This window comes from Tamandua tetradactyla, chromosome 6, assembly GCF_023851605.1.
Source record: "Tamandua tetradactyla isolate mTamTet1 chromosome 6, mTamTet1.pri, whole genome shotgun sequence".
NCBI lineage: Eukaryota > Metazoa > Chordata > Mammalia > Pilosa > Myrmecophagidae > Tamandua > Tamandua tetradactyla.
Genome location: NC_135332.1, coordinates 164,196,310 through 164,209,062, shown reverse-complemented (window position 1 = coordinate 164,209,062; position 12,753 = coordinate 164,196,310). Strand labels below are relative to the sequence as shown.

Below are 12,753 nucleotides of genomic sequence, written 5' to 3'. Positions count from 1 at the left end.
TATATTTTTCAGTCCGGCATCCCATCTACACTTTTCAATAAAGCATCCACATACACTCTCCTGGGAATACTACACTATGTTTCAATGTAAAGCTCACCTTGTGATGAGATTGATTGAAAATAGGATCAGTATGGAATTTATGCTACAAGTAAGTGTAAAGTTGAGAACTTAACAAGATGGAGAAAGGTCTGTTCTCTGTGTACACGATCTGAAAACTTCTTTGTAGAATAGGAATCAGGGCATCAAGGTTTATAGTTGGATTTCTGTTGCTAATTAGCTATTGTCTGTAACTAACCTGTGTTTTTTACTTGTGTTTCTTTGATGTAGAATAGATATCAATACCTTTCACACTTAGCACAAGATTATCATGAAGATCAAATTAGAATGTGGTGATGAAAATACTTATGCATATGATTTTGTGTTCTACATTGTTTGGAATACTGCTATTAAGGACGAAGTGCCATTTAGAGATATTTTTAATAGAAAGAAGCAAACTGATCTATAAGATGTTTATTTTTACTATTTTGCTAAAGTCTGCCATATATTTTAAGCAAGTTTTGGTGTAAGTAGTTGAGAAATAGTAGGAACTAGTTATATAATACACATTCAGCTGTTTTTCCCATTCTTCCTTAGATGTGAATGAAAAATTATATATTAATGTTCTTTTGAAAGCATTTATTGCCCTAAAGTTTATAGTTTCTTACTTAAAGATGGCAATATGATATAAAATTACATTAATCTGTACACACATTTGAATTTTCCTTTCTTTATCCAGTTGTCTCCTTCTTTATGCACCTGCATTCTCATTTGTCACCTCTTTAAGCCTCCTTGCTTCCACTTAACGTTTAGAGTAAGTAATAGAAATATTAAGTGACAAATGGTCCATAAAGAGTCCTTAACTGTTGAGGGTGGTATAAACCCTAGTGAGTATTATTATTATTTTTTATATGGCTAGGCACCGGGAACCAAACCCGGGCCTCCGGCATGGCAGGTAAAAGCTCTGCCACTGAGCCACCATTGCTTTAAAGAGTATTCTTAACTTCTTAAATAATGTGTTATTTCTGTGTAATGCTTATAGCACCTTAAACTATAGGAATTATATTTTTATAATCATTAATAAGGACAGTATTCTTTGTTTTTTTTGGTACATAATTAAAATTTAATAATGTTTGTACAAAGATATTCTTGTTTAAGTCTTCGTATGTTTCTGTTGCTAGTAGTCTTTAACTGGAACAATCTATGTGGTAAGATGTGAACATATTGTCTTTTATCATTGACTATAATAAAATTGCAACCCAAAGTAGATACAATATGGAATCAAAGCAATGTGTATTATGTTTATGAACTTACTCAGTAACATTTTTTTCCTTTCAGGTTTTCAATAAACTGCTAAGTCTGGCTAGTACTGCTTCATCTCAGAAGTTCCAGTCACATATGTGGAGTCAGATGTTGGTTTCCACATCTGGGTTTTTGAAATCCATCTCAAATGTTTCTGGCAAAGACATTCAGCCTTTAATAAAGCAGTGGGTGTATCCTTTTCAATAGCATTTCAACAAAAGAGGAAAGAGAAATAAGATGTGTGTATAAGAGGAGGATGGAAAAAGAGAGATTTGGGGAACTAAAGAGGTTTTTAACTATTTAAAATTCTAAATAATAGTAGTAATAATTTTGAAATGTGTGAATCATTTCTCAGAAATGCCCACTAATCATTGACACATATATATACATACACAGCTGTATGTTTAAATTTGACGTATTTTGAATGTACTTTCACTGTGTGAAATGAGCAATAGCTTTGAGGGTGGGAATGGTAAATAATTCACCAGACAGGTCTGTAAAATTACTTGACGATACAGTGGTCTGGTGACCTTTAGATGTGGTTAGAGATCGGCACTACCTGAGTTGTGTGTTGATACTTGTAGTTTTTGCATTTTAAAATTTTAAAAACACTATTAATAGCCCAGTAGAGTTTGCTACCTTCAAAGCACAAACTTCTTAGTGTTTCAGAAACTTAAATTTGGGGAAACATTTCACAAGAATTTTGAATAGTTTGCCACCTGGTTTACATTGAAGTATGCCTCTCAAGCTTTTAACTTATGGGGATGCATTTAAAATTATTACTACCTGTTAACAGTGTATTTTGTTTAATACATAATTATCTCAGTATATAAAAATTCCTTTACAATTCTTCAGAGACCAGAGTGGAGTGGTAAAATTTTATGGAAGTTTTGCATTTAATAGAAAACGAAATGTCTTGGAATTGGAAATAAAACAAGATTATACATCTCCTGGAACTCAGAAATATGTCGTAAGTTTTTTCCTAAATTGGCCTTTTAGAAACACTCCTGGCCCAATTTTAATATTAGAAGGGCTTAGGATCATGGGATTGAGAAACCCTTCTTAACCGAAAGGGGAAAGAGAAATGAGACAAGATAAAGTTTCAGTGGCTGAAAGATTTCAAATAGAGTCGAGAGGTTACTCTGGAAATCATTTTTATGCATTATATAGATATCCCTTTTTAGTTTTTAGTGTATTAGAGTAGCTAGAAGGAAATACCTGACACTGTTGAGCTGTGTTCCAGTAGCCTTGATTCTTGAAGAAGACTGTAGAACTATATAGCTTTTACAATATAACCGTGCAATTGTGAAAACGTTGTGGCTGATGCTCCCTTTATCCAGGGTATGGCCAGATGAGTAAAAAAATAAGGACGAAATACAAAATAAATAATAGGGATAAGGGGTAAGAAAAATTGGGTAGATCGTAGTACTAGGGGTCAGTTAGAGGGAGGAGTAAGGGGTATGTGATGTCTGGGGTTTTTCTTTTTTCTTTTTTTTTTCTGGACTGATGCAAATGTTCTAAAAATGATCATGGTGAAGAATACACAACTGTGTGATGATATTGCGAGCCATTGATTATATACTTTGGATGGACTGTATGGTACATGAAGATACCTCAATAAATATATTTTAAAAAATTAAAAAGTGTTTAGGGGTAGGAGGCTGGTTGGAAGGTTTGTAATGTGGTTGTGTTTGCAGAGAATAAAATTGAGGGAATACAAAGTATCAAAGAACAGAAAAGGAGTTATAGATAGATATTTCAAGGGGTCAAAATTCTCCCAGTTTCCCCCTTCTATGGCACCAACTTCCTTCCTGTGTCTTCATATACTCATTTTGTATAGTATTATTTTATACACAGAAACATACATATTGGTTAATTTCTAGCACTGTCTTTGAACAGTATGTTTCTTTTTAGGGACCACTTAAAGTGACAGTGCAGGAGTTAGATGGATCCTTCAATCATACATTGCAAATTGAAGAAAACAGCCTTAAACATGATATTCCCTGCCATTCCAAAAGCAGAAGGTAGGCATTGAATCATAACTATAAACTAAAATTCATAGTTAAACTACAGTTTTTTTATACCATAATCTTTTAGGTAGAGAATATTTTATCAAGTATCTTTTATTTCTTTTTCCATTTTACTTTGGTAGCATTACCAAACTTCCTTTGCTTTCTCTTCTTGATGACTTTTTTTTTTATCTTTCATTCTGAAAAATTCCATTTTTTGAATTTAGGATTCTGAGAAACATTTTATTATTGCAAATGAAAGTTTGAGTTTGGGAACCAGAAAAATTCAAGGCAGATAGGTTAGATTCATTCTTATTAGTCTCATTGGATTAATATCTACAGGAAATATTGAGGAAGTGATGATTGAATCAAGTATAAGGGAAGGAGCTGAATATATATGCCATAAAAATCCCCTGCATCTTCTTTATGATGTCTTCCTGTATCATCATGCTCCTACAGAACATTCTTGATGTCTTTCAAAGGCAAATTGCCAGTTTGCTTTAAAAATGTCTAACAGTTCATTTTTTCTATAACCTATTTATCTTTTACAACTTCTTTTTAACTGAGCCATTACTATATACTCTGAATAATGAGTGATGACAACATTTCTGTGCTTTTCTGTAAGAATTTTAGGAACAAAAGTCTTTACTCTTGTGACTGTCTTTCAGTTACCATAGATTAGAAATATTTGTTGATTTTTAAGGCCCTCAGGGAACTTGATTCAGAAATCTTTTTATACTTATTTTTTTCTCTGAGAAGATTCTTTTTTAATTCAAAGTGAAATTTCCATTCCCTTTTGTCAGAAATTGGAAACATGATTATTACACTTTTTATGACATTTCCTCAGTTTTTTTTCCTCTATAATAAATATGTTGCGATATTCTTTGTTGTGAGAAACATGGGAAGTCTGTGTTCTGTGTTCTTAGTTTTATTTGCTCTCAACAAAATTTTTAGTGTGTTATGCAGTAGATTTTATGATACAGAAATAATTTACATGGAAGCATTTGCTTTTGTTTTTGCTTAATTAATTATGCTACTAATGAATACTCTTGAGATATTTGTTAGTTAATCATTTACTTTGTTTCATAGATGGCAGTGCCTTGCACTGGCCATATTACACATGGTTCAGAATTATATCTCATTTCAGGTATGATTATTTTTTAATGTGCTATTAAAGATTTCTTTATTGATAGATGCACTTATCTTTTTTACATAAAATTGTAATAGCCAGTTCTTGGGAGAAGACGTAATATTTTAAGTTGATATTTAATTTGTATATTTTGCTTTTTTGTTAAACTTTGATTTCAGTATTGTTTACTTTGTTACCTTTAGCTTTAAAATAGACACTGATTTTCTTGTGTTTAATATCCATTACAGTTGATATCCCTTCTGTAGGATATCTTCTAGGATTGCTTGAAATCCTTAATTTGAAATTTGGTTGCTATCTCCATTCAGAATTGGAAAATCTCACAATTTTCCAACCAAAATCTCTTCTTAATCTGTCTCCTTATGAGCAGTGTCCAGCACGTAGTAAACATTAACTATATATTTGCTGAATGAATGACATAATCTCTTCATAGGGTACCTATTCATTGAGATATATCTGTATATTCTTTTCACTTCCATCAAGTCCTTTTTACCAGCATTATGATCATAAGACTGTAAGAAACCTACTCCTCATGTGTTTAGCTAGGCAATTTATAAACTTAATTTAAAAATTGGTTTGGTCACAACTCCACCCCCAGCCCTCTCTCCACACGCACAATAAAAAGACTTAAAAAAAAAAAACCCAGTCATGTCTATATTGTGCCCTTATCCTGTGTTTCTCAAATCATTAGTGCTAACTAATAATAAGGAGTTAATATTTTCTTTCAAACAATTCAGTTCTGTCTCCAGGTTACTAAAGTCTAATCCTAATGTGAAACAGAAGATAAAGTTTTGAGTAGAGTCGATTAAAATCTAAGACAGTATCTTTAAAAGAAATGGAAGGATGCCTTTGTACTATAGAGCCAGGGAAGAAAAGAGGAAGCAAATGGAGAGAGAGTGGAGAAGAGAAAATTAATTATTTGCTGTTTAGATTGATGTAGAGAAGCAAGTTAGAAAACTAAATTGAAGAGCAATTTTCTCTCACCTCTGGGAAGTCACATAAGACAAGAATGCCCCCTTTTCCCAAGGCATTGTAAGGAGGAGAAAGTCTCCTGGAGAAAAAATTGTATCTGAATTTCTCCCAGTAAGATTGGTTAATAAATTGTTTTCTTTCAGGCTATACAATTATTTTAACTGTTGTAGATGACAAGGGAAAATGTTTACAATATGTTTAGTTAAAAACCAGCAGATCAAACTGGATATTGTAAATCCCATTTTTTAAATATGTGGTGTGTTTTTGTATGCACAATAAAAATGGGGACTATATTAACCAAAAAAAAAAAAAAATTGGTTTGGATCTCTACCTTATAGAAATTTATAATCTAATGCTTGTAATTTTTCTATACATATAGGCACTAAATAAGTGTTCCAATAGAACATATGTTGTGGGATAGCTGGAGTTTATCAAGAGGATTTCTCTAGCTCTTTTGATTAATCCAAGATTTCTGTTGATATCTTTGATGTTCTAGGGGAACTTCCTTATTTTGTGGGCTGCCATTTTTATATAATTTAATTATGGCTGTAAGAGCCCAGCCTCTAGAGCAAGGCTGTACAATAGAAATATAATGCAATCCACAAATAGGGCTACTTATGTAATTTAAAATTTGTTAAAATTCACATTAGAAAAATAAACAGATGAACTTGAATTATAACAATATATTTTATTTAACCCAATATATCTGAAATATTGTCATTTCAACATGTAATCAATATCAAATTTATTAATGAGATATTTTACATTGTCTTTTTCTTACCAAATCTTTGAAAGTGTGTATTTTATACTTATAGCCCATTTCAATTCAAGTTAGCTTAATTTAAAGTCCTTAGTTACCATATGGGCCTCATGGCTGCTTCATTGTCAACGTAGCTCCAGATTCTACAATTTAAGCCTGATGGTTCACAACTGAAGGCAATTCCCCTCCCCCCACTCCCAAGGAACATTTGACAGTATCTGGAGACATTTTGGATTATCACTACTTGTAGGTTACTACTGGCATGCAGTGAGTAGGCCAAGTATGATGGTAACCATCCTACAATATGTAGAAACAGCCCCCACGACATTAACTGGGTCAGAATATCAAAAGTACTGAGATTGAAAAATCCTCTTCTAGAAGGATACCATTTAAGTCATTTCCCAGCTCTTCTGCTAGTAATTCTCATTAATTAAATGGGATACTTTTCTTTATGCACCTGTAGAATTGTTGATGGATTGACTGAGGTAATGCATGTGAAACATATAGCATAGGGCCTTCCCTAGTGAACATTTGCAGAATGCTTTCTCTAATTGCTACTCATTAGCATGATCATCAACACCACCATCACCTCCTTCTCTCCTAGCGTTTTGTGGGATCCACTTATTTTCTTGACATATATTGTATGGGACTTAGTAAGCACTCCATAAAATACCTTTCAGAAAAGGTCTTTTAACTTCCTTTTCCTTAAATGTAGAAATAAGAAGAAAAAAATCCCACTGATGAATGGAGAAGAAGTTGACATGGATCTTTCAGCAATGGAGTAAGTTGGTTACTTAAATTTAAGGGCATCATAATTTCTGCATTCTCATTTTTCTTGTTATGCATATCTGAAAGAATGTGATTATCCTCACAGTCAGTGCTTTTAAAACTTTTTAAAGACAATAGAAAACTTATATTAAAACCAAATCTTACATAAAACCATAATTAATCAAAGAGATCGTCTGGCCTGGCTTGGGTGAGAGAAAGCATAGTTTTGGGGGTGGACACAGCTTTGACTGATCAGCTTTCTTGCTTCCCTTGGTCCCTAGAGCAGAGATTTTCACCCTACACTGTGCATGCAAATCATTTATTAAAATATGGTTTCTGATTCAGTACTTCTCCAGTGGGGCCTAATATTTTGCATTTCTAGTGAGTTCCCGGGTGATAGTGATTCTCCTTGCCTTTTTTTTTTTCTCCTTGTCTTTGAACTAGTATTCCAGGGAATGTTTCAGACTCTCTGTTTGCCAGACGTGATTTAAAAATTGCATTTGCTAATATTTATCTATTCACAGCATTTCTCTTACGTATGTCATATAACTCACACATTCTTATTTTGTCCATTGATCCTTCTGCCTGTTTTTTAAAAAAAGCTGTATTTATAATTCAGTCGCCAAATTAACACTACTGTTTATGTACAGATTATGTTCACTTGACCTTGAGAATCAGTATTAATTTAATTTTTCCATGGCAATTACCTTGCCTGTAGTAAGCACCAAGTAGTATTTGTTGATCTGAATTGATAGATAGGTGATGATTAGTAGATGAAAACCTTTAACATATGTTCTTTTGATTAAAGTGTTGATATAGACTAGATTTTTTAAGACTGTGCCTGATATGTTAAGAAGTACATGATGATAGTTCAGTAATATGCCCCAAAAGAATTATAATTTCAGAACATGCTTTTTGAAAAACATGACTATAAGTCTAGCATTTAAAATATATATCTATAGTCAGCTAAACAAATTAATTTAGTAATATAAGTGTTTTTATTTCTTATTTACAGTTTTATTTCCAAGGGTGGTTATTATAGATAGCCACATTCAGTTAGACTGTAGGAGGTTGAATGAAGAAGTTTGGTCTTTCACTTTTTCACATCACATAAACAGAAATCAAAATCTCAAAGTTAATATTTTCAGATATGGAATTTTCAGTATCCTTTGTGATAACTGTCTTCTGTCCTTGGAGAGCTTACCAGCAGGGTTGTTATGGATTAGACATTATGAGAATGTTGACATATATCAGACATAATGAGAAAGTTATCAGTGTGATTTAAAAAAAAAAAAATGAATACAGTAAAACTCTAATAAGACAGGTAAGATGTAAGTACCACAGCTAAAGAAAGAATGAATTAAAAAAAGAATGTATTGAGTGGGCCATGGTGGCTCAGCGGCAGAGTTCTTGCCTGCCATGCTGGAGACCCGGGTTCGATTCCTGGTGCCTACCCATTAAAAAAAAAAAAAAAAAAAGATCCTTCTATAGTATGTGAATTATGACTTAATAACATCAATTTCAAAATATAGAAAGGGCATATTTTAAGGATAGAAATTGTCCCTTAAATTGACTAAATTCAGCCTTATTAAAAAATATTTGCGTTACTGAAACATGTCTGATTATGGTTAAAAGGATAAATGTTAGGTTGTGTATATGATAATTAAAAATTAAAAAAATAGAATATTAACAAATGCTTTATTTTCTTTTCAAGATATACAGAATTGTAAGTTTTAATAAATATGCAATTTTCTTTCAGTGCTGATTCCCCTTTGCTGTGGATAAGGATAGACCCAGATATGTCAGTACTGAGGAAAGTAGAATTTGAACAAGCTGATTTTATGTGGCAGTATCAGCTCCGCTATGAGAGGGATGTTGTTGCACAGCAAGAATCCATTTTGGCCTTGGAAAAATTCCCTACTCCAGCATCTCGGCTTGCACTGACCGACATACTAGAACAAGAGCAGTGTTTCTACCGTGTAAGAATGTCAGCTTGCTTCTGCCTTGCAAAGGTGAGATTACATACAGTAGAAAAAAAACAAGAAGATTATTGCAAAATTTTTTTAAAAATCCTTAAAAATAAATAAAATTCACCATTAGTCTTTAAATTACTTGGTAGCTGGTCCTTTGAAAGTTTTTGCCAAATACTCTTTTTTTTTACTTTTTTATTGTATAACATATATACAAAGTAAAGAAATAAAAAGCAAAAGCTTTCAAAGCACTCTTCAACAAGTAGTTACAGGACAGATTCCAGAGTTTGTCATGGGCTACTATACCATCATCTCAGATTTTTCCTTCTAGCTGCTCCAGAATATAGGAGGCTAGAAGGCTTAAATATTTTTTTTCACCACAATTGACTTTTTTCTTTCTTTTTTGTGAAAAATAACATGTATGCAAAACAATAAATTTCAAAGCACAGCACCACAATTAGTTGTAGAACATATTTCAGAGTTTGACATGGGTTACAATTCTACAATTTTAGGTTTTTACTTCTAGCTGTTCTACAATACTGCAGATTAAAAGGTATCAATTTAATGATTCAGCAGTCATATTAATTTGTTAAATCCTGTCTTCTCTGTATAACTTCACCATCACTTTTGATCTTTCTGTCACTCTCTTTAGGGGTGTTGGGCCATGGCCATTCTAACTCTGTCATGTTGAACAGATTTGTCAGTAATATGGGGTAGGGAGTGGAACTATCTGATGTTCTAGAGAGGCTGGGCCCTCTAGATTTCAGGGCTTATCTGGTCCAGGGACCCATCCGAGGTTGTAGGTTTCTGGAAAGTTACACTAATAGAATCCTGGTGGAATCTTATATATTGCCCAAGGTGTTCTTAGGATTGCCTGGAATGGTCTTGGTTGCAGTTTGGCAGGTTATGATAGGTAGCAGTGTCTAACTGAAGCTTGTGTAAGAGCAACCTCCAGAGTAGCCTCTCGACTCTATTTGAATTCTCCCTTCCACGATACTTTATTAATTACATTTCTTTCCCCCCTTTTGGTCAGTATGGAATGTTGATCCCATGGTGCCAGGGCGGGATTCATCCCTGGGAGTCATCTCCCACATTGCCAGGGAGACTTTCATCCCTGGATGCCATGTCCCACATAGGTGGGGAGGGTAAGGATTTCACTTGCAGATTTGAGCTTTGAGAGAGTGAGACCACATCTGAGCAACAAAAGAGGTCCTCCAGAGGAACTCTCAGGCATGCCTATAGGTAGGCTAAGCTTCTCTGCTACCTACATAGGCTTCACAAGAGTAAGCCTCAGTCAAGATCAAGGGCATGGCCTATTGATTTCAGCGTCCCTAAAGTTTGACACAGTATCAAGGGATTTCCTGATAATAATGTTTAGTAGTTCCATGTTTTTTCTCCCATCTCTCAAGGGACTTTTCAAATACTTTTTGATTATCTGCTTAATATACTCTAAGATGTATCTGGGCATTACATTAGGCTATACAGGATTAACGGACCTATTTCTTATTCTGGACTCCCTGTGTTTCAGTTGTTCAAATGAGCTATGCAGATAGATTGAGTTAGATTATGTGCTACAGAAAATTTCAGTTCCAGACCAAATAAACCTTTCTTCCTTTGGTCTCAAAGAGTGTATTTGGTTCTAAAATATAGACATTGTCTTCCTTTCTGTGCTGTTCTGAATTACTTTAACCCCAAACAGATTGTCTTCATTCTTATCTCTAAATATCAGGTTATATATATATACATATATATATTTATAAAGACCTGTTTTGTACCCCTGCATATGATCTATCCTGGAGAATGTTCCATGAGCACTAAAGAAGAATATGTATCCTGGTGTTTAGGATACAGTGATCTATATATGTCTGTTGGGTCTAATTCATTTATCAAGTTGCTTAACTTCTCTGTTTCCATGTTGACCTTCTGTCTGGTTGTTCTGTCTGTAGAGGAGAGTGGTGTATTGAAGTCTCCTACTATTATTGTTGAAACATCTATTGCTTCCTTCAGTTTTGCCATTATCTGTCTCATGTACTTTGGAGCTCCTTGATTGGGAACATATGCATTTATGATTGTTCTATCTTCTTAGTGAATTCTCTTTTATTGATATATAGTGTCCTTCTTTGTCTCTTATGATGTCTTTACATTTAAAGTCTATTTTGTCCAATATTCGTATAGCTACTCCTGCTTTCTTTCAGTTACAACTTGCATGGAACATCTTTTTCCATCCTTTCACTTTCAATCTATTTTTATCCTTGTATCTAAGATGCATCTCTTGTAGGCAGCATATAGCTGGATTATATTTCTTAATCCATTCTGCCAATCGCTGTCTTTTAATTGGTAAGGTTAGTCTGTTAACATTCAGTGTTTTTACTGGAAAGGCATTTCTTGAATCCACCATCTTATATGTTTTATTTCATTTGTCAGAAATATATATTCTTTTCTCTCTTTCTCTTTTTATTCTTTAAGTTACCCTGACTGGTACTCTTCACTTTTGTGCCCTCCTCCAGACCTCCCTCTCCTGTCTTTTTTTTCAACTTGCAGAACTCCCTTTAGTATTTCTTATAGGGCTGGTCTCTTGTTGACAAATTCTTTCACCATTTATTTGTCTGTGAAAATTTTACTCTCCCTCAGTTTTGAAGGACTGTTTGACTAGGTACAGAATTCTTGGCTGGAAGTCTTTCTCTTTCAGGATCTTAAATATATCATACCACTGCCTTCTTGCCTCCGTAGTGCCGTTTGAGTAGTCTGAACTCAGTCTTATGTGGTTTTCCTTGTATGTAGTAGGTTGTTTTTCTCTTGCTGCTTTCAGAATTTTCTGTTTCTCTTCAACATTTGACAGACTGATTAGTATGTGTCTTGGGAAAGTTCTGTTTGGACTTATTCTGTTTGGAGTTTTTGGGCTTCTTTGACTTGTATATTTATATCCTTTGTGAGGGTTGGGAAGTTTTCCTCCATTATATCCTCAGTTACTTTACTCCTCTCTTTACTATGCCTTTACTCCTCTCTTCCCCTTTTGGGACACCAGTGATTCTTATGTTTGTGTGCTTTTTCTGTCTATCATTTCCCTGAAATCCAATTCAAAAATTTCCATCTTTTTTGTCATTTGCTGTTTTGAGTGTTCGAAGTCAGTTATATTGGCCTCTATATAGCTTATTCTTTCTTCTATCTCATCAAATCTGCTGTCATGTGCCTCTAGTATGTTTTTTATTTGGTCAACTGAGTCTTTAATCTCTGATATCTCCTGTTTTTCTATTTATTCTTTCAAATTCCTCTCTATGCACTTCTCCTATCTTCTTGATCTCCTTTATGTCATTAGTGATCCCACTCATTAAGTAGAGTTATATGAACATCTTTGATTAGTTGTTCCAATGTCTGTGTCTCCTCTGGCGTTTTAATTTGATCGTTAGGCTGGGCTGTATCTGTCTGTGTTGTGATATGCCTAGTGAGCTTCTATTGTTTTCATCGCATATAAATACCTTGTTTGATTTACTTTGGGAGTTGATTTCCTTCAGTAGTCTAAAGCCTTGTGTTTGCAGGGTAGATGTATAGCAGGATGCAGGGTACAGGGCAGGGTACAACGCTGCGGTGTCCCATTGCAGCACAGTTATAGGTACAGGTTGGGGATGTTACGCTGGTGCTTGTGACCATGGACCCCAGCTGCCGGGGAGAATGTAGCTGTGTGGGTGCACTGGTTTGGGGGGGCGTAACCCTGTTGTGCAGGGCTAGAGCAAGGAGCCCTTTGTGCACATGCGCAGAGCTGTGGCGGCAGGTTGGCGTTATTCCCTCATG

At 34.3% G+C, this 12,753-nt stretch overlaps 1 protein-coding gene across 7 annotated transcripts in view; it reads left to right on the top strand.

The window, feature by feature from the left end:
- The window catches only part of TAF2 (TATA-box binding protein associated factor 2), a 193,698-nt gene that overhangs the window by 44,623 nt on the left and 136,322 nt on the right, over positions 1-12,753 (top strand). For all 7 annotated transcript variants that reach the window (XM_077167550.1, XM_077167549.1, XM_077167548.1 and 4 more), the window contains 6 exons: positions 13-148; positions 1,375-1,529; positions 2,194-2,308; positions 3,253-3,362; positions 6,942-7,007; positions 8,754-9,006. In XM_077167550.1, the coding sequence (XP_077023665.1) occupies positions 13-148; positions 1,375-1,529; positions 2,194-2,308; positions 3,253-3,362; positions 6,942-7,007; positions 8,754-9,006 (835 nt within the window). The remainder of the gene's footprint in view (positions 1-12; positions 149-1,374; positions 1,530-2,193; positions 2,309-3,252; positions 3,363-6,941; positions 7,008-8,753; positions 9,007-12,753) is intronic.